Source organism: Podarcis melisellensis (assembly GCF_964234715.1).
Source record: "Podarcis melisellensis genome assembly, chromosome: 8".
Classification (NCBI taxonomy): Eukaryota; Metazoa; Chordata; class Lepidosauria; order Squamata; family Lacertidae; genus Podarcis; species Podarcis melisellensis.
The window spans coordinates 41,159,233-41,178,303 of record NC_138540.1 but is presented as its reverse complement, the minus strand read 5'-3'; the positions used below and the strand labels follow the sequence as shown (position 1 = coordinate 41,178,303).

Here is a 19,071-nt window from a genome sequence, read left to right as displayed (position 1 = left end):
AATTTCTAAGATCAAGACACTGGGGAGACCCAAGTTTGCCCTGGACAGCATCCCTGGCCTTTGCTTTCCAATAGGAGATGACACGCTGTGGCCACTCAGTAAGCAAAATGCATTTGCATCACAAACTCACCTTCTCATCTGCTTAATTATTTACAGGTTAAATGTGTCTGGTAATAAACCAGAGATAAAAAAGCAAACAGTTAAAAAGAGAGAGGAGATACCAATAAATGCTATTAAAATCTGGAACGTTTTCTATGCAAAGCTTGAAGAATGCACATTCATAGTGCTTTGATAAATGGGAATAGAAGAATCTGCATTTCTAATTAGTGGTTAGTGATGATAGTGACCTTAATTATTTCTTCAGCTGTTCACAATAATTTAAAATAATAATGATAAATAATCTTATAAATGAATAGAACTCTGTCCCCACAGAGGGGTGCATGGCCTCTATGCTATGGATTTTTAAACTGATTTAGAAACCATGCCTTTTCTCAGCTACCTTTTCATAAAGGCTTTCTTTGCAGCACTGTTACAAAATTATAGCTCTGCTTAGCTGTTTTTGTTAGTCTTTGTAACTCTTTTAAGCTGGCCTTTTATAATAATTGTCAGTGCTGTTGCCGTTGATTATTATTTTTTAAAAGATAGTATTATTTATTTATTTATTTATTTATTCTGATAATGTGAGCCACCTTGGGACAGCAATGCCCCAAAATGCAGCACGTAAGTAATTTAATTAATAAACAGTGTTATGGTTGGCATCTGTCCGTCTTGGGAGACAATAAAGAGGTGCGCCTTTGGTGGTGAAGTCAAACTGCTGGAGAGTTACAGCACCTGCTGTGGCTGTAGAGACTGATACGGGAAAGACATGTTTTGTTGCAGCTGGGACCAATGAAGGCGTCTGCTTGTGCTGCTGCAGATGCACCAAGGCGTTTCTTCTGTCTGTGTTCGTCTCAGTAGTCATTCCTTTTCTGGTCACTGCTATGGCTGCACAACGTAGTGGGTAAGGTTCATTACAACTCCTAGAAGAGATGCAGCCCTTCCTTGCCCAGAGGACCGCAACTGCATGAGACCTGGTGTGGGGAGCCTTGGGAAAGCTAGATGTTGCTGAACTATAAATCCCATCAGCCCCAGCAAACATGGCCAATGGACAGGGACAATGGAAGCCGTTGATCAGCAAAATCTGCAGGGCAAAAAGTTCCCCAGACCTGCATTAGATGGACAAGCTGCCTAGAATTTTGAATCTCTGCTCCCTGATCCCAGAAGCGTGGAAAGTTGGTGGAGATTATTCAGTGAGGTGAAGGCAATGCCCTCTTGATGTGCTCTGAGGCACCCTTCTCCGTTATCAAGTCACATACCTCAGGAGTAAGCTCTGACATTGAACAAGGAGATGTTCTGGGACTAACCCATGATTACTTGTGGCTTCAATTCCAGGTCAGCTCTGAGGCATTTTCCTACCTGAGCTAAGGGCAAAGTGGTCTGTACCCCCCACCACTCCCAAGCTGCATGCCAGGTAGATAAACAAATTGAATTGGCAGTTAAATCTTATTCCAATACTGCACCTGAGGTCAGCAGGCAGGTTTAAGACTCCTGCAGATGATTTGCTTCCTCAGCATTCATCCTGATTTGCCAGCACAAAGCTTATGTGGAGGTTAGACTGTGTCCGGTCTTTACTGAAATGGCTTGCGGAGAGGTTATACAACCATAAACATTCACCCTGCATGGTGTTTACACGTCTTCCTGCGGATCATTTATTCACCATCCCACACTTCTCAGTGCATTTCCCTGCCCTTTTCTTAACCACAAAAAGGCCAGTGTCTTTTCAAAAGACGGATTTCTTTCACCAGGGCAAGAGAGGCACTTTAATCTGCTTTAAATACACAAGCCCACAGTTCCAGCATGTGCTTGAATTCCTCCTGCAAAATGCTGACAGCCTGGAAGCGGACTTAGGGTGCAGAGGGCAGGCTGCATGGCACCCACAGCTTTCTCCTCCGACACCTTCCCTGAGCTGCCTGCCCTGCTCCATCAGCCGCCTGAGGCAGCTACCTCACTCTGTATAATCCTGATTAATCTGTGTAAAAGGATACATTTGCAGGTGGCTTTTTGCAGGATACAAGGATTTGATCCTGTGATTATTCTCTCTTGGAGTGTCCTGGGGAATGAGGTTAGTTTGGTTTGCCCTGCTGCCGACCCCCAGGAGGGGGGCTTCTGAGGAGTCACAGCAGTCAACTGCTGGGTCATGACACCTGCAAACCACTCTCTGCTCACTCCCTCACCTGGGCCTGTTGCCAGCCACTTCCTGCCTGCAATCTTCCTTTCCTTCCTTTGTGCACTTGCAAAGAAGAGGGAGAGCGCCTGGCTTTCTTGTTGCTCCCGGCTCTCAGGCTGATTCCCTCTCCTCACTTCCCGGCACATGGCTCTTTTGTAACAGTTTCAGGGTTAATTGCCTGTAGCTTCAGATGCTCGTTAGATGTTGGCACTGAAGGCTTTCATCCTCTGCATGAATCGCTGAGCAGGCAGTGGCAATAGAGGCCAGGCAGGTGGGCTAGAAGAGATGGACAGCCAGTCCCTTGAAACGTCCATGGCCCTTTTCTCCATCAGGGGCTTCTGGAGTTGGAGAAGACGCTTTGGCTACCCATTCCAGAGGATGTAGCCTGATTTGCTCGGGCTGATGGACCTTCTGGCTCAGCTTGCAGAGGGAACGACAAGAGCCACCAGGCACCCCAGGGCATCAGAGCAGGCTGCTGGCACAAGGCATAAGACAAGCCTGGCTCCTGGGTAAAGCCAAAGGGGGCCCATCTAGTCCAGCATCCTGTTCTCACTGCAGGGCCGGATCTACAGTGAAATGAATGAAACTTAAGCTTCAGAGCCCTTAATCCTTGAGGGGCCCCAGACGCTGAAAAATGTGGTGTCTAGTTAAGTCACACAACTCAAAACAACATCTTGAGGACACAAAGCTGGGAGAGGCTAAAGGGTCATTTCCATAGGGGTAGCAGCTGTGGTAAGTCAGTTGCAATGAAGTGTCTTGTGGCACCTTGAAGAGGAATGTGTTTTTATGACTGCATAGACATTAATGGACTGCATCATCAGATGCAGGAAGTGTAGCCCTTCAGTGCCACCCTATTCATTTGGGTCTGAATGGAGACCATGCCTTCCTTTCCCACTAGAGATGTTAATTCACTCAGCATTGCCAAGTGGATTGTTTCATCGCCTGTCTCTGCTGTTGTAAAGCATCACTCTGCTCATCTCACATTCATTCTGGCTCTAATTGAATTGTCACTATGTGCACCTTTTGAATTTCATTTTCATTTGGCACCACGAGCCTTTGCCCCCCCTTACAAACTAAGTGCTCGCTTGCGCTCTCTCTCTCTCTTTCTCTATGTCTGCAACTGAGGATTATGCTTCATGCTTCTAATGAAGTGGACCCCGTAAAATCCATGATAAAATTTGCTGTTCATCTTCAAGGTGCCATAAAACCTTTTGGGAGTTTCCCCCTCCCGAAGGGCATTCTTACTGTATTTGCAGTGGCTAGTAAGGATCCAGGTGAGGTTTGGGACTTGAGAGCTCCTGGAATTCTTTGAACTTTCATGTCCTTCTTGCCTCTCCAACAGGGGTTTCTTGTCTGCTACTACGGTAATTTGTGTAGTACCTGCTCACGTTCCGCAACTTCCATGGCATCATGAACATGGAAAGGGGGAAATGTTTGGGGGATTCAACCCTATTAAAATCTGTTCAGTTGCTCACAGCTGCTACATCGGTCCCAAAGGATCCATTTTCATCTGGTGCGTGGTATAGAGTTCTGTGATACCCAAAAGCTTGCACAAGGGAAATCTTTCCAATCCTGTGCATGCTTTTGTGCATGTGCACATGTGTCCATGCATGTCAGTACTGTATAGATCTTCCTTCCTTAGGGTGTCTCATTATCATAAAAGGTTGGGGTGTCAGATGCAGTAATAACTAGGCTAGCTCTGGGTGCTCTAATGTGCCTTGATTTGCAGTTACCCTGCAAGGTTGGCCCAGCCCTGCAAGCCCAATTGACTCAAGATGGGATGGTGGGGAAAAGCCAAAGATGCTGGTGTAAATCAGTTCTGCGGGAATGTGATCCCCCCCCCCATTGGGAAGTGGGCAGTGGGCTCCTCGAGAGAGGAAGGGAGCTTGATGGATGACAAAGGAGGCCTCCTGCCAACCTTGGGAGCAAGCAGGCCAAGCCCTCATGTGTTGCACAGCGATAGCATTCTTCCCACTAATTCCCTCTTCCCTTGCAATTTGCATGATGAATGAGGGCTGTTAAAGCTTTCTGGATTGCTCAACTGCAGGGATGCACACACACAGTCCTCAGCTGTCCCTTTTCCTGTGGGATCAGACTTTACTGCAGTGATAAGCATAGTTGCTCACAGTGCACTCTTCAGTCCTCTTAGCTAGGTCCCAAACAGATGTCATGCTATCAACAAAGTGAATTTGATCAAGGTTGCCAACTGACCAGGAAAAGAATTGCTCCAGCTGCTCCTGTGCCACTAACATTGGCTGGATCAGGTGAAGCTTTTATGGCATGGAGGTCAGTGCTGTCTCCTCTTACAATCTGCACAAGAGCACATGAAGCTACCTTTTACCAAGGAAGACAACTGGTCCATCAAACCCAGTATTGTCTACACTGATGTGCAGTGGCTTTCCAGGGTTTCAGGCAGAGATTTCTCCCAGCCCTACCTAGAGATACTAGGAATTGAACCTGGGACCTCCTGCATGCAAGGCGTATGTTCTGCCATTGAGCTACAGTTCCTGCTCTCCAGATTAAGCTGTTATTAAAGGCACAGGTGCCTTGGTAAAAAAGGTGGGCAACTGCTAAGCTGTGGGTCCCTAGCGCAAGGTCAGGAGAGACATCAGTGGCTGATAGAAAGGAGCAGCAGGAGAAGTGTTTTGGTCAAGGGCAGAAGAATGGAAGGTTGCCAACAAGCTGGGTTTGTTCGACAGTTCTTAAAAATTAGCAAAAATCAGCTGTTCTGCCTCCACTCAATCCCCGCTTGTAGCAGCCATCAACCAACGTACTTGCCAACTTTTGAAAATTCAAAAGAAGGCAAATTAGCATGCCTACTCAGATGCGTAAGCACCACTGAGTTCAATGAGACTTACTCCCAGGAAATTGTGTATATAGAATTACAGCCTACACACATTTTTCTCATTTCTCCTTTTCCCCCAATCCTAAATTCAGTTATCCACACTTACACATCAGTTTGCAATTCATTAATTTTTCTAAGTCACCCTGAAAATTCTGCAGCCATTGCTTTTGACTCTCAGGCATCCCTTGAAGACCTTTTTATACCGACAGGCTCTTATAGCAGTTTAACTATTACTTTTTATCCGGTCTCTTTGATAATTATCTGGGGTTTTTTTAATGTTGATTGCTGTTGTTAGCTTTATATCCCACCTTCTATTCAAAGAGCTCAGGGCGGAAGTTGCTTCTCCTGTTGTTATTCTCACAACAACCTTGTGAGTTAGGTTAGACTGAGAGACTGACTGGTCCAAGCTCACCCAATAAGCATAATGGTGGGGATTTGAACCCTGGTCTCCCAGGTTCTAGTCCAATGTTCTAACCACTACACCACACTAGCTCTCTTTATGTTTTAGTGTTGTACAGTGCCCAGATATTTTATGATATGATATAGCGGTATAGAAATACGCCATAAATGCTGGAGTGGTAACTCCAGGATTGCATGGTCTGAGAGCGCCTTGAAAATGCCACTATTTCGCAGGAAGGGGGGTGGTTGTGATCTGCATACTGGAACTTAATGTTTGTGCCATTGAAGCGGATGAAAAGGCTCTGTTGCCCTGGTGCCACAAATCTGCTTTTAAAAAGAACTGACATCTGTGGTTTGGAAGAGCAACTGGGAAATGCATTGAAACACGGGGGATGAACAAAGAGCTAACGGCAAGACATAGAAGCACCAAACTAGGATGGATGCAGGCCAGGCTAGGACGAAGGCTCATTGTCATAGAACTTCCCTGCAAACAAATAAGAATGAAAGCTCAGTAAAAACCAGCTATGTTCGAAGCTCCACTCAGGCTTTGTGCAAGCAAATCAGGATGAATGCTTAATAAAGGAGGAGGTCATCAGGAATAACCCTAAGGACCACAGATCCACAGCAACACTGCAAGACGTCCTGAGGTGAGGGCACCAGACAGCTGCTGCGAAGAATAAAACAATCCAGCCCTCCTTGAATAATATAAATCTTGAGATTTGCAGTAATACAGATCACAATCCTCACGAAGCCTAATTGTGGGGTTGGGGGGGGGATGTATCTCTAAACAGCTCAGTTTTACAGCAGCACGGCCTACGTTATTATCTCTTTTTTAGTGTGTGTCATTATCCGTCATTTGTAAGTTCTGGGTCATGCGTCACCTTCTTACCAGACTGACAAAGTTGCTGCATGAAAGCTCTGCTACGTTTTTTTTTAATGTCTGAGCTACCTAGCAGCTAAGGTTTAGCAGAATCACATGAATTCTGGTCTTGCATGGATCTCTGCTTCAGCCTCTCTTTGTTCTACAAGGCTTACTTTAAATAAGCTTAGTTTCAGAATAGTTGCCAGAGGGATGCCTAGCCCAAAGCTGTGCCAAAAGTGGCGGGGGCGGGGGGGGGACACATAACTCAGTGGTAGAGCATTTGCTTTGCATGCAGATGATCCCCGGTTCAATTCCTGGCATCTCCAGGTAGGGCTGCAAAGGAAACCTGAAATCCTGGGGAGCTGCTTCCAGTCAGCGTAGGCTAGGGGTGGGGAACCTTTTTTAACCCAAGGGCTCCACTCACTCCTGGGCAATCTTCCAAGGGCCACATGCCAGCAGAAGGTGGAGCCAGAGGCAAGCAAGATTAATGACCAGAGTTCAAGGGCACATTCCATCCAGGCAAAAAGGGGCTGGTGGAGGTATAAGTAGGGAGGGTGTGTGACATGAGCCAATTCCCAAGGGCCAGAGAGAGAGGCTTGGAGAGCTGCATTTGGCTCCCTGACTCACGGGTAGGCAATTCTGAGCTAGCTGGACTGCTGATCTGACTCAGAGTAAGGCAGCTTCCTATGTTCCTCTGCTCAACCATTCTCTGTTTGCAGAACGAGAGAAGCCAAAGTGAGCCAAGCCACCAACAAGCTGCAGGGGAGCCAAACCTAGAAAAGCCTCCTAAAAGCTAGATTTTTATTTTTTATTTCAGTTAAACACCCTTCTCAATCCCAAATATATGACAGGCCCTGAGCAAAATGTTGCCCACCCACCTGGTCATTCCAGAAGAAATTTAATTGGCAGCAAGCAACACCTCTCATGCTTCTTTCATTTGGTCTAGCAAGCTGAGCTCTGGAAAGCGGGCTCTAATTGCCTACCACATTGTGAAAAATCCACAGTGAAGCGGAAACGGAGCCGAACAAAGGCTGAATTAAGGGAGCTGCTTTCAGAGGGAGGGAAACCAGCCTGAAAGTTGTTTAGGAGGTGGAGGAGAGTTGTCCAGTCCTAACTTTCGTCATCCCCTTCTCTGGCAGAGGCCCAGTAAGCCAGACTCGGCCTCGATTCTGGGGAAGAGCTACTTTGAAATGTGACGATGAAGAGACAATTATAGCAGAGCCAGAGAGCATGTGATGCTTTTCATCTGAGATCGCAGCTTTGTGTTCTTTCGTATCAATAGATCCAAGGCAGCATATTCTGAAGCCTAATCTAGTAGATAATGAGCCAGCTATGCACACCCACTTCTTTGGGCAGTTGGATCCATATTGTTCGAAATGCACCGTCCGTACCCTAATAAACGTGTCTGCCTTTGAGGTGCTACAGGAATCTTGGCTGGTTTCGCTGCAACGGGGCAGGACAGCTGCTGCCTCTCTGCAAAAGGTCTTGTGTCTTGTTCCCAAGGGCATCAGGCTGGCCTCTGCCAGAGAACAAAGCTCTGGGCTAAGTGGATCTTTGGCCCGGCACAGCATGGAAAACGTCCTGAAGATCACCCTGCGAAAGGGACAAGTCTGAGCGGTGCTGAGCATAGTGAAAGTCTCCCTTCCTGGAACAAGCCCGCTTGGCTGTTGCTGAGGCTAATTTATTGTCTGAAGCAGGCAGTGCAAACCCACTGTTTGCACTTAGATGGCATGGCAAAAATCAATATTGAAATGGGCTCTTGTATTTTCGAGGGAGCCCAGCCGTCTTGGCCCATATTAGCAGCCATGGAAAATCACTTTGGCCAGCATCCCGACGGCGCGCTTTGCCCTGACGTTGATAAAGTTACCATTTTGTGCTTTGTCGTTATTTAAAAATCATTACAGAAGTACAGCAATGTAGCAGCGATTTCTGCCTTCCTCTGGGAGCGTCCGATAGCTGCTCAGGCTTCCGTGGACAAAGGGTTATTGGCAGTTGACACCGAGGCCAACTCCACAGCTTGGCACCTGTTGCTTGCTGTGCAGCCAGGGGAACCCTGAAGGCGGGAGAGGAAACAACCATTTACCTTTCCTGGTTGTTGGTTAGTGAAAGGTGCCTTTACAGTGTAGAGCAGGGGCTCTTAGTTACTCAAGCCCCAGGGGTCTGAGTAACTCACCCAGAGAGTCCGTGGCACATATCCCTCAACTTTCTAGAGACATCCTCCTGTTTTGGGGGGCTGTGCTCTTGCATGAGAGCATGGGACCCAAAGGTGTGCAAGATCATGGCCCGATACACATCTCGCATGAGATTGCAATGCCCAAAAATGTGCAGTTTGCGGCAACATGCTCTTGTGTGGATCGTGTGACTTGCACAGTAGTGTAGCCTGGAAGATACACATCCCAGTTTTCTGCTGGGGCATGTGGGAGGGTAGGGTGGCACTATTCACATATCAAAAACTACCACAGAGACATCAACATTTTCAAAAGTAAGGCATCCATGGTTTAGCTTTTGAAAGACAAGGGGTCTGCAGTACTTCACTCATTGGAAACAACTGGGATAGATCACCTATCTTTGTGCAACTGAAAATGGACGGCTCACCACAGCATCTTTGCAAACATCTCTTGTGTTTCCAGGCTACATGCCAGGGCAATGCCTGCCCCACTGCAGATAAACACATGCTCCAGAATCCACTAAAGGCAGAACCCAATGGGGATAATTTTCCAAAGTCTCATTTCCAGCAACTAGCACAGCCTCCTTCAAGCTGGGGCCCTCCTGATGTTTTGGCCAGTTGGGGCTGGTGGGTATTCTAGTCCAAAATATCTGGGAGGACCCAAGGTTGAGGGAGGCTCAACCCGTTCAAGGAAACTCAACCTCAGCCTCATTTTTTTGTTTCTCTCAAAGCCCCCTGCTGTTCAGTGCAACTGGACAAGCAGCTTTGAAGCGGCTGTCGCTTAGTGGGAAGAACTGTGCCAATCCATTAAACAGAAAATCCCAGCCAGCAGCTCCAGCTGGAGCATACATGATGGACAGGACTTGGAAGCTGCCCTGTCCACTCTGACATGTCCAGTTTGGCCACTGACCCTTGGCATTAAACCCTCAGAGGACGTCTTGAGGGATGGCGAGCGCTGCTCCAGGATGATCTTAGCCGTACGTTTGGAGGAGATTAGAGCTGACAGTTATTGCATCAAATTAATAAATCCCTGCTCATTAGGGGGGAGGTTTTTGGTGAAGTTTCCTGAGATGAAGGAGCTTTGGGGGAATCGATTGCCACGGAGCGTGCATCCCTCCGGCTGGCTCATTGAGACTCAAATGAAATCAGGATTTGGGGAAGCAAATGGAAGGGCCCTCCCTGCTGCTGCGTAATCAATATGGAAAGCAGAGAGGCATTGTGCCAGGCTAATCTTGTTCCCTTCCCTGCCAGGATGAGAAAGAAAGTCCCCACTTTCAGGTGGGAAAGCAAGCAAGAGCACTTTCTTCCCTCCCCCAAAGGAAAAGGCTGCTGGTCTGAAAGGCTTTAATTCAGCTTGAGGAATTGGGGGGGGGAAAGGGGGGGAAAGAAATTGCTTTTGGACAAACGGCAGCAGGAGCGTCTCCTGCACAAGCTCATTGAGCGGAGTGGGAGCTGTTCCGTAGGGTCCCAGGACACTTGCACTCCTCCCGTTCACCTGCCTCCTTCTCCAAGGCATGGCCAACTCTGTCATCAGTTCCTGCCGCAACCAAGTGACACCATCTCCACTGCCACACTGTGCCAGAACTGGAGAGCAGAGGCACTGAAAGTGGTGCCTGCAGAAGGAAAGCTGCAGATGGCTCCTGCAAGCCAGCCAAGCCTCATTCCTGAGGAATGTCAATGCCAATCTGAACTGCTATGAAGCAGTGTCACCCTGGCACCCTCACTGGCACCCCAAGGGATGCTGTCATGTAGTTGCTGGTGCCAGCCCTGATGGAATAATGGATTCTGATGCCATCATTGTGCTTGCGTGTGTTGGGGCAGGGGCAAGGAAGGGATAGCAAGTGAAAAAATGCTCAGGCTGCCTGGGATAGATTCATAGGAAGACACCTGATACTGAGTCAGGCCTTTGGTTTATCTAGCTCAGTATTATCTGCTACACTGACTAGCAGCAGCTCTCTACAATTTCATGAAGGAGTCTCTCCCACCCCTATGTGGAGATGCTGGGGACTGAACCTGTGACAGCCCCTGATCCACCACTGCCTAGGGGGAGTTGTTGTTTACAGAGCACTACTCGCATACTAGGAACAGAGGACCTGTGATCTACTTTAGACAAGAGAGAAAGGGGACAGCCCCTGACCAAGTAAGCAGAAGGGCTAGGGAAGGACCCTCTTTTTATTTTGCATTCCTGATTATTTGTGCTTATAATGGTATTGGGGTGGTCTCACAAGGTTCTGCTTTCCATACTGTTTGCACCTGCAAAAGTTTTTGGACTGCTTCATTTCCAGTCAGTGCATGTCCCATAACTTTCTGCTGAAATCAGGCAACTTTCCATACCCCAAATGTTCTGGCTTATTTTTTTTGCCTCGCTTTTTGCAGCACTTTCACTCCAGATGGCCATGATGTGGTGACATTGGGGAATTATTACAGGATAACTCATCATTCAGACAGATGTGTGGATGGGTCCAGTTTGTACCCAATGCCAGCAAACTATGGTTGCATCAGTGTTGCAGTATACGCTGCAAAAAAATCCAAGCACCAGTCTGGAGTGGCCCTCTTGACACTGGTGGAGAGGCAGGGCAGCTTGAGGCTGCCAGCCACCCTGACAATTCCCCCCCCCCAAAAAATAACCTGGCACCCTCACAAAGCCTCCCCACAAAAACTGGGATCAGTGCCTAAGGAATGGCTCATTAGCATCTCATCTGCATTCACCACAGTAACGATTCCATTCCCCGAATGTTTAGGCAAAATTCTATTCCATTTCCATAAGAGCGTCAGTTTCTATCCCTTAAGAAGGTAGGTAGGAGGAGGAGAGGAAGGGAGGGAGCTGTGATGCTATCCGGGTGCCGCAAATAACCAGCCTCAAATAACCAGCCCTCTGGAGCTGGAGATAAAGGGCAGGAGAAGGCACTCACTCTTCCCTTCCCTTCCTACCACGAATATCACAAGCGCAGATCCTTTCCTTCATCAGAATAATTCCACTGCTAATCCAGGAGAGACAGAGAGAGAGAGAGAGAGAGAGAGAGAGACTGATATTGCTAATGTAGAGAATGCAGGGAACAGGGCCTGCAGATTTGCGGCATTTTCTCCAACATTTCATATTAATTATATAAAAAAAATTGGCTCCAGAATTCGTTTTTTTCTTACTGGAAAAAAGACCTTTTAATTTAGGCTATAAAAGTCCACTGTCCATGTGTGTCTGTGTTTACAAAGCTGTTACCTCTGAAGAACTCTTGGTTTGGCGTTTTGGGTTTTTTAATTACTCATTTCTCTTTTTTATATATTCAACATACTCATATGAGCCATCATGTGAGCGTTATTTTGTTTAAACCAAATGGATGCATATAATTTAAAATGATAAAATAAAAAATACAAGGAAACTCAGTGTTAATATCTGCAGAAAGCAGCAAAGCAATAATATCCAGCAGAAATAACCAATTGGGGAAAAACAAAAACTGCATCAGTAACATGCTGGAAGTCCTGGACAAGCATAAAAACTCTCTGCCTACCACAGGAAAAACCTCAAATTTGTATGTGATGCAAGGCGGTACACCCCCCCGGAAGACTTTCCATACATGGGGTGCCACAACCACAACTGCCCCCCAATCCCCTGCCTAATTTCAGAAGACAGGGGACCTAGAGGTACGTCTCTGGAGAAAAACGTGAAGCTCATCACTTAGCTGAGTGAAGCCCTGAGTTTACTTTCAGTCACAGGAAGCTGCATTCTATTGAGTCAGGCTGATGGTCCATCTAGCTCAGTATTTGCTTGTCTTTAAGGTGCCGCAGGACCTTAAGGGACACAGGTGGCGCTGTGGGTTAAACCACAGAGTCTAGCACTTGCCGATCAGAAGGTCGGCAGTTCAAATCCACACAATGGGGTGAGCTCCCATTGCTTGGTCCCTGCTCCTGCCAACCTAGCAGTTCAAAAGCACCCCAAAAAGTGCAAGTAGATAAATAGGTACTGCTCCGGCGGTTCGCCAGAAGCAGCTTAGTCATGCTGGCCACATGACCCGGAAGCTGTACGCCGGCTCCCTCAACCAATAAAGCAAGATGAGCGCCGCAACCCCAGAGTCGGTCACGACTGGACCTAATGGTCAGGGGTCCCTTTACCTTTACCTTTAAGGTGCCACAAGACTCTTAGCTGTTCTGAGTGGCAGCAGATTTCCAGAGTTTCAGACAGAGTTTTCCTAGCCTCACCTCAGTCCTCATGATTTTGAAAAAGAGCTGATTTCAATAGGAACATTGGAAGCTGCCTTCCAATCGTAACAAGCGGCAATCCACAGAAAGAACTGATTGGCGTTTGCTCCAGTTCAGCAGTAAAGTGCAGGTTTTCCCAGGTAAGCTGCCAGGACAAATAATTATAATAAACACCATTTGGACACAGAGTTCTAAAGTCTGCACCTGTGCCTAGAAAAGTGGCACAGAAGGAAGTCAGGATGAGTCCAGAGTCAGACCATTGGTCCATCTAACTCAGTATTGTCTTCATTGGCTAGCAGTGGCTCTCCAGAGTTTCAGACAGGGCAGTTTTTCTCTACCCAAACTACAGATGCCAGGGGTTTAAACTGGGTGTATGTGCTGTACCATCGGGACGCAGGTGGCGCTGTGGGTTAAAGCCTCAGTGCCTAGGACTTGCCGATCGAAAGGTCGGTGGTTCGAATCCCTGTGGCGGGGTGCGCTCCCGCTGCTCGGTCCCAGCGCCTGCCAACCTAGCAGTTCGAAAGCACCACCGGGTGCAAGTAGATAAATAGGGACCGCTTACCAGCGGGAAGGTAAACGGCGTTTCCGTGTGCGGCTCTGGCTCGCCAGAGCAGCGATGTCACGCTGGCCACGTGACCCGGAAGTGTCTCCGGACAGCGCTGGCCCCTGGCCTCTTAAGTGAGATGGGCGCACAACCCCTGAGTCTGTCAAGACTGGCCCGTACGGGCAGGGGTACCTTTACCTTTACCTTTATGTGCTGTACCACTGTGTGACAGCCCTTTCTGAACTAAAAAATAATGCATACATACCCCTGTCCCTTTTGCATTCTGTTTTAACTAGAAGAACAAATGCTTTGGTGAGCTGGACTCAATGATATTTCACCCACAAGACATAGGAGAAGGAGGAAGTGATCAGAGTTGGGTCTGTCTTCACCACAGACTCTGTGTTCTGGCTCAGGGACACCAAATGGTGACTCCAGCATGCAGTGTTTCAACCTCCCACTACAGGCAGTTAATGGCACCAGTCTGCCTGCTTTGCCTGCTCAAGAAACTGGCATTACTCTGGGTGCAGTGACCCTGTCTCCTCTCCCCTTCTTTATAATGTCTACACTATGTTTAGGCTACAGTTCTGTGCACACTTAACTTGTCAGTCAGCTCTGCAAAGTACACCAGTGGGACTCACTTCTGAGTAAGCAACATGCCTAGGATTGCTCTGTGAATTTGCAAAACAGCTTACAATCTTTGTTCTGTATTAACTCTCACAGCAACACTGTGAGGTTTGCTGCTCTTGTTCTCAGAGGCCACAAGTAGGTCAGGTGGTTGGACTTGGATCTGATGTCCAGGGCTGGCTGGCCCAGGGCATTTTGCTGTCTCAGGCAAAATGGCACCTCCCCACTCCATGAGAAAAATCAAACTGGCCTGGCAGCTGAATCTTATTTTGACACTGGTGATAGAATAGGGTCCTCTACCTGCACTGAGTGCAGCAGACAGACTGCACGGTACAGCCATCTGTGTTCAATACCTGCCCCTCAAGATATGCTGCAAGAGGTAGTTGTCTCACTCTGCCTAAGAATATGGCCAGCCCTGTGAGCGGCTCATTTCAAACCTTTCTTTCCACTAACCCTGAACTTGATATTCCACTCATCTTGAATGTCTGCTTTTCCTCCCATGCGTTCCACAGGTGGACCGATCAGAGGTCATCAGAAGCAACCTGAACCCCATCTTTGCCAAGGTCTTCATGGTTGACTATTACTTTGAGGAGGTGCAGAAACTGCGGTTTGAGGTGTATGACATTCATGGCCACAGCAGCATTGGGACCCACGATGACGACTTCTTGGGCGGCATGGAATGCACAGTGGGCCAGGTATGGAGTGGCAGGTGCCGCCACATGAGGTTGGCACAAACAGTGGTAGCAGAACAGAACCGCTCTCCTTTGCTCCAAGTGAGAGAAAGGGAAAGAGCTGCATGGCCAATCTGGGAGCCAACAAAAAGGCCCAGTCCTAGTTCAGTATTGTATTGCATTGCATTGCATCTATATCCCACCTTTTCTCTAAGAAGCTCAAGATGGTCTATGTGGTTCTCCCTGTCCTTGTTTAATCCTCATAACAACCCTGTGAGGTAGGTTAAGCTGAGAGGGAGTGACCAGCCCAAGGATATATTTTATACTTCAGCACAGCAGTTTGTAACCAAATGAATGCGGACCAAAAAATTGATAAGGATTGCTTGGATGAACTTGAATTGAGCTGTGCATTGAATGTGAACTGAACTAATTCATTTTGCAAAGGGACAAATGTGAACTGGATTCAGTTCCCTTTTAGATATGCTGAAGCCGAGCTCAAATGAGTCCCTTTTAGAAATGGACTTTCCGAATTCTGCAAAGACCTGCCATCCACTTTCCTGCTGTGGCTCGTCCACAGCGATTGCCCCTTAAAAGCAAGAAGCAGCATGCGGACTGGAGCTCTCCACTCTCTCTCTCCATGGGATAATTGCCAGCCATTGCCAGCCTCCTGTGGCTTTGCTGTGTGGCTCATGTGCAAAAGCAGTGATGAGCAAGTATCTTGAGGCTCTGAGCAGCTTCCACGGGTCTGCCTGCTGAGTCTCCCCCACGCCCAGCATGCTGCAGGATTCCCCCTCATTGTGCTTTTTTGTCAGGCAGAACCATTGTGTGACTCACCCGTTTTGGTCCCTGAGCCAGTGCTGAAATCATTTCCCATTAAAAAAAAACCATAAGAAGAGCCTGTTGCATCGGACCTATGGCCCATCTAGTCCAGCATCCTGTTCTCACACTGGCCAACCAGATGTTTGTGGGAAGACCACAAGCAGAAAGTGAGCACAATAGCACTCTCCCCATTTGTGATTCCCAACAGCTGTTATTCAGAAGCATTACTGCCTCTGACAGGGGAGGTAGGGCATAACCACCAGGTTAGTAGCCACTGATAAACCTCTCCTCTATGGATTTGTCCAATCCTCTTTTAAAACTATCCAAGTTGGTGACCAGCACAGCCTCCTGTGGGAGCGAGGTCCATAACCATGCACTCCATGTCTATGTCTATACTCTGGTAACCTCTAGGTTAGGTTCCTGAAATGTGTTATATGTGGGACTGCCTCAAGCTCCTTCCTGCACCCCAATATGCCAATAGACTCCAACATCCTTCCAAGGGAAGCAGTGCATCACATGGAGAGTGTAATAACGCATGAGGAATGGTATACTGGGGTCCCTGAGAGCAGAGATAAAAGAGGTGACGGTTGCTAGTGAGCCAAGGCAAGCGTCACTGGGAAGGTGTCTTGTGGGATATACTTGCAGGATTGTCTGACCCCCATAGTGCCCACTTTTTCACTTCAATCTGATATAGATGCCGTATAATAGTCATTCCTCACTTGTGCAAAAATTGAAATTCGTAGACTCACAGAGTTGGAAGTCCTCCCGAGTGTCATCTAGTCCAACCCCATTTAACTAAGTCCTGCTCAAAATCCACCCATTGAAATTAATGAACTGAAGTGAGTCATGTCCATTAACTTCAATGGGTCTACTCCTGAGTAGGAGTGGTGTTGAATTTCAGTGTGGCAGCACCTGCACTCCCTGTCTATTGACATCTGGCAGGCACCTTCTCTATACTGCTTTCAACACCAGCTTAAAACATTATTCTTGAGGCAAGCCTATCAACACAGATGTTGACATGTTGTGATTTCTTTTTAACTTACTGTTCATTTCCATTATCTTTTAAAGGTTTTTGATTGATTGCTTTTAACAGATTTTTTGTGTTCATTTTAACATTTGTTGTGAAGCACCTTGAGTTTTATTACAACCAAGCAACACAGAAAACATGGTCAAACAAACAAATCTTTTCTTTCTGCCTTCCTTTGCAGATTGTGGCCCAGAAGCGGGTGACCAAGCCTCTGTTCCTGAAGTACGGGAAGTATGCGGGCAAGTCCACCATTACGGTGAGCAGCTCGGTCACACAAGCGGACATTTTATGACAGCCTTCTGGCCTCCATGACCTGAGGACCTGTGGGGATTATGGGTTTATTTTGGTTTTGTTCTTGTTTTTATAACGTATTTTATGTTTTTATTTTGTATTTTTTATGCGGTGAACTGCCCGAGATCTTCAGGTGAAGGGTGATATAAAAAGTTAATAAATAAAATGGCTTCTGACTGGCCTCCCTCTTGAACCTCCTCCCCACAACAGGTGACGTCTGAAGAGATTTCTGGCGACAATGGTTTTGTGGAACTGTTCTTTCGAGCGAAGAAGCTGGATGACAAGGTAACAGGGGCCACAAAGGACCCATCTCTCTCTCTCTCTCTCTCTCTCTCTCTCTCTCTCTCTCTCTCTCTCTCTCTCTCACACACACACACACACACACACACACACACACACAGAGCAAGCAGTATAGTGGTTGAGCCTTCCCATTTTTAGCCACATTCTGCTGGGAGGGCTGGCACAGGGATCTTTATTGAAGCACCCATGGGTGGAGGGGAGCCAACAACATAACACATCTAATTAATTATTATTAAGCACATAACCCTGCTGGATCAGGCCAACTGGATCAGGCCAAACCCTGCTGGATCAGGCCAACTGGATGCCTGTGGGAAACCTGCAAGCATGGATGCCTGTGATTTCCAGCAGCTGATATTCAGAAGCATTACAGTACTGCCTCTGGCTGTGGAGGCAGAGCATAGTCATCACATCTTGTAGCCTTCGACAGCCCTCTCCTCCATGAAATAACAGCAGCAACAACAACAATAATAATAAATGACCTGGCATCAAGATCATGGGACTCAAACCCTCTCTCCCCACAGGATCTCTTCAGCAAATCAGATCCCTTTTTGGAGATCTACCGGATCAATGATGATGGGAGTGAGCAGCTGGTTCACCGCACAGAGGTAAGCGTGCACAGCAGAGGCCAAAAGGTGTAATTCCCCAATACGTTCACTCCTGGCCAGCTGACTGAGAACCCAGAGTGGAATAGAGAATGAGGGTTCAGATCCAGGTGTGTTGCTCCTTTATTCATCTTTGAGCTGGTCCTTCTAAAATCCTGGGGAAATGTTGGGGGCAAGCAGTGAGATAACCTCTTTTGCACCTTCCTGAGGAACTGAGAGGCAACTGGAATGTCCTGAATCATGTGCTTATTTACTGGAATTCCACAAGGGCCTTAGAGAGAAATACGGGGGGGGGGGGCATGTCCGCAGAAGCAGGCAGGCTATAAAAGCCCTACTAGCCTTAAGGAAACCACAATAATATTACCATAAGGAGAGAGAAAACCAGAACTGTGCATTCTAAAGGGGGGAAAGCCGCAACAGGGAAATAAACCTGAAACATAAATGTAGAAAGAGACTACTGTAGTTTACCCTTCATAGAGCTACAGTTACCAGCAGCCTTAACAAACTACGGTTCCTAGAGTTCTTTGGGAGGAAGCCATGCATTTCAAATGTATGGTATGGATGTGACCTCTGACGCAAACCAAGCCAGGAGGTCTTCAGGCAGTTTGGGGAAATGCTCAGGCTCAAGCTGAGGTGAGCCTCCGGGTGAAGGGAGTCAAGAATGGAGGCAGCCCCCTGAGAAGAGAAGTCCATTCTGTAAGACTTTGCTGTCAGGAATCACCAGCCCTCTCCTGCTTGTGCTTTGCAGTTTGTCAAGAACAACCTGAGTCCCGTGTGGGAGCCATTTAAAGTCTCACTGAACTCCCTGTGCAGCTGTGAAGAGAAGCGGAAGCTGAGGGTAAGTCCAAAATGGGAAAGGGGGGGGGAGTCTGTGACTGGACAGCACACTCAGCACAGAGGCTGACCATGCCAGTAGTGCAGAGGTGAATTCAGAAGAGCAGGGTCCCTTCATGCTAGTCACAGCAATGCCCCCTTACTGCCATGCCCCCTTCTAAGATTATACAAGCAATAATTTTTAAATTATTCAATAACAATCATTAGGAATGCATTGCAATGATCAGTGCAGATTTCCATGTGCTGCCTTCCAGCCAGATCTATTATTTAAGTACACGGAATATGCGCAACTTGCGGATCTAACATAAAGAATAAGAGAGCAAGAAGAACATACATTAAAAGAAGGTTGGAAAACGCTTCTTGAGTATATGGAAAATATCAGTGTACAGTTGAAAACACTGGCAGCTTTAGGATAAATTCAACAGAGTAAAATAATTTTAGATGGAAGTAATAGCGGATAACCAATTGGAATAGTTATTGTAAAATATGCAGGGATGTAAAATATGCAAAGTGAACTGTGGAAAGAGAAGAAGGGAAATCATTAAATATGTTAAAGTATATAAAATGTTTATTTAACATTCTAATATATATATATGAGAGATCTACTATTTTCTGTCCACATAAAT

The 19,071-nt window shown here is 47.1% G+C and overlaps 1 protein-coding gene across 1 annotated transcript in view; it reads left to right on the top strand.

Annotated features, from left to right (window-relative positions):
* Positions 1-19,071, top strand: part of CPNE7 (copine 7) — a 42,115-nt gene that overhangs the window by 8,658 nt on the left and 14,386 nt on the right. Inside the window, exons 3-7 of the mRNA XM_081921585.1 lie at positions 14,414-14,596; positions 16,600-16,674; positions 16,920-16,994; positions 17,531-17,614; positions 18,360-18,449. Of these exons, the coding sequence (XP_081777711.1) occupies positions 14,414-14,596; positions 16,600-16,674; positions 16,920-16,994; positions 17,531-17,614; positions 18,360-18,449 (507 nt within the window). The remainder of the gene's footprint in view (positions 1-14,413; positions 14,597-16,599; positions 16,675-16,919; positions 16,995-17,530; positions 17,615-18,359; positions 18,450-19,071) is intronic.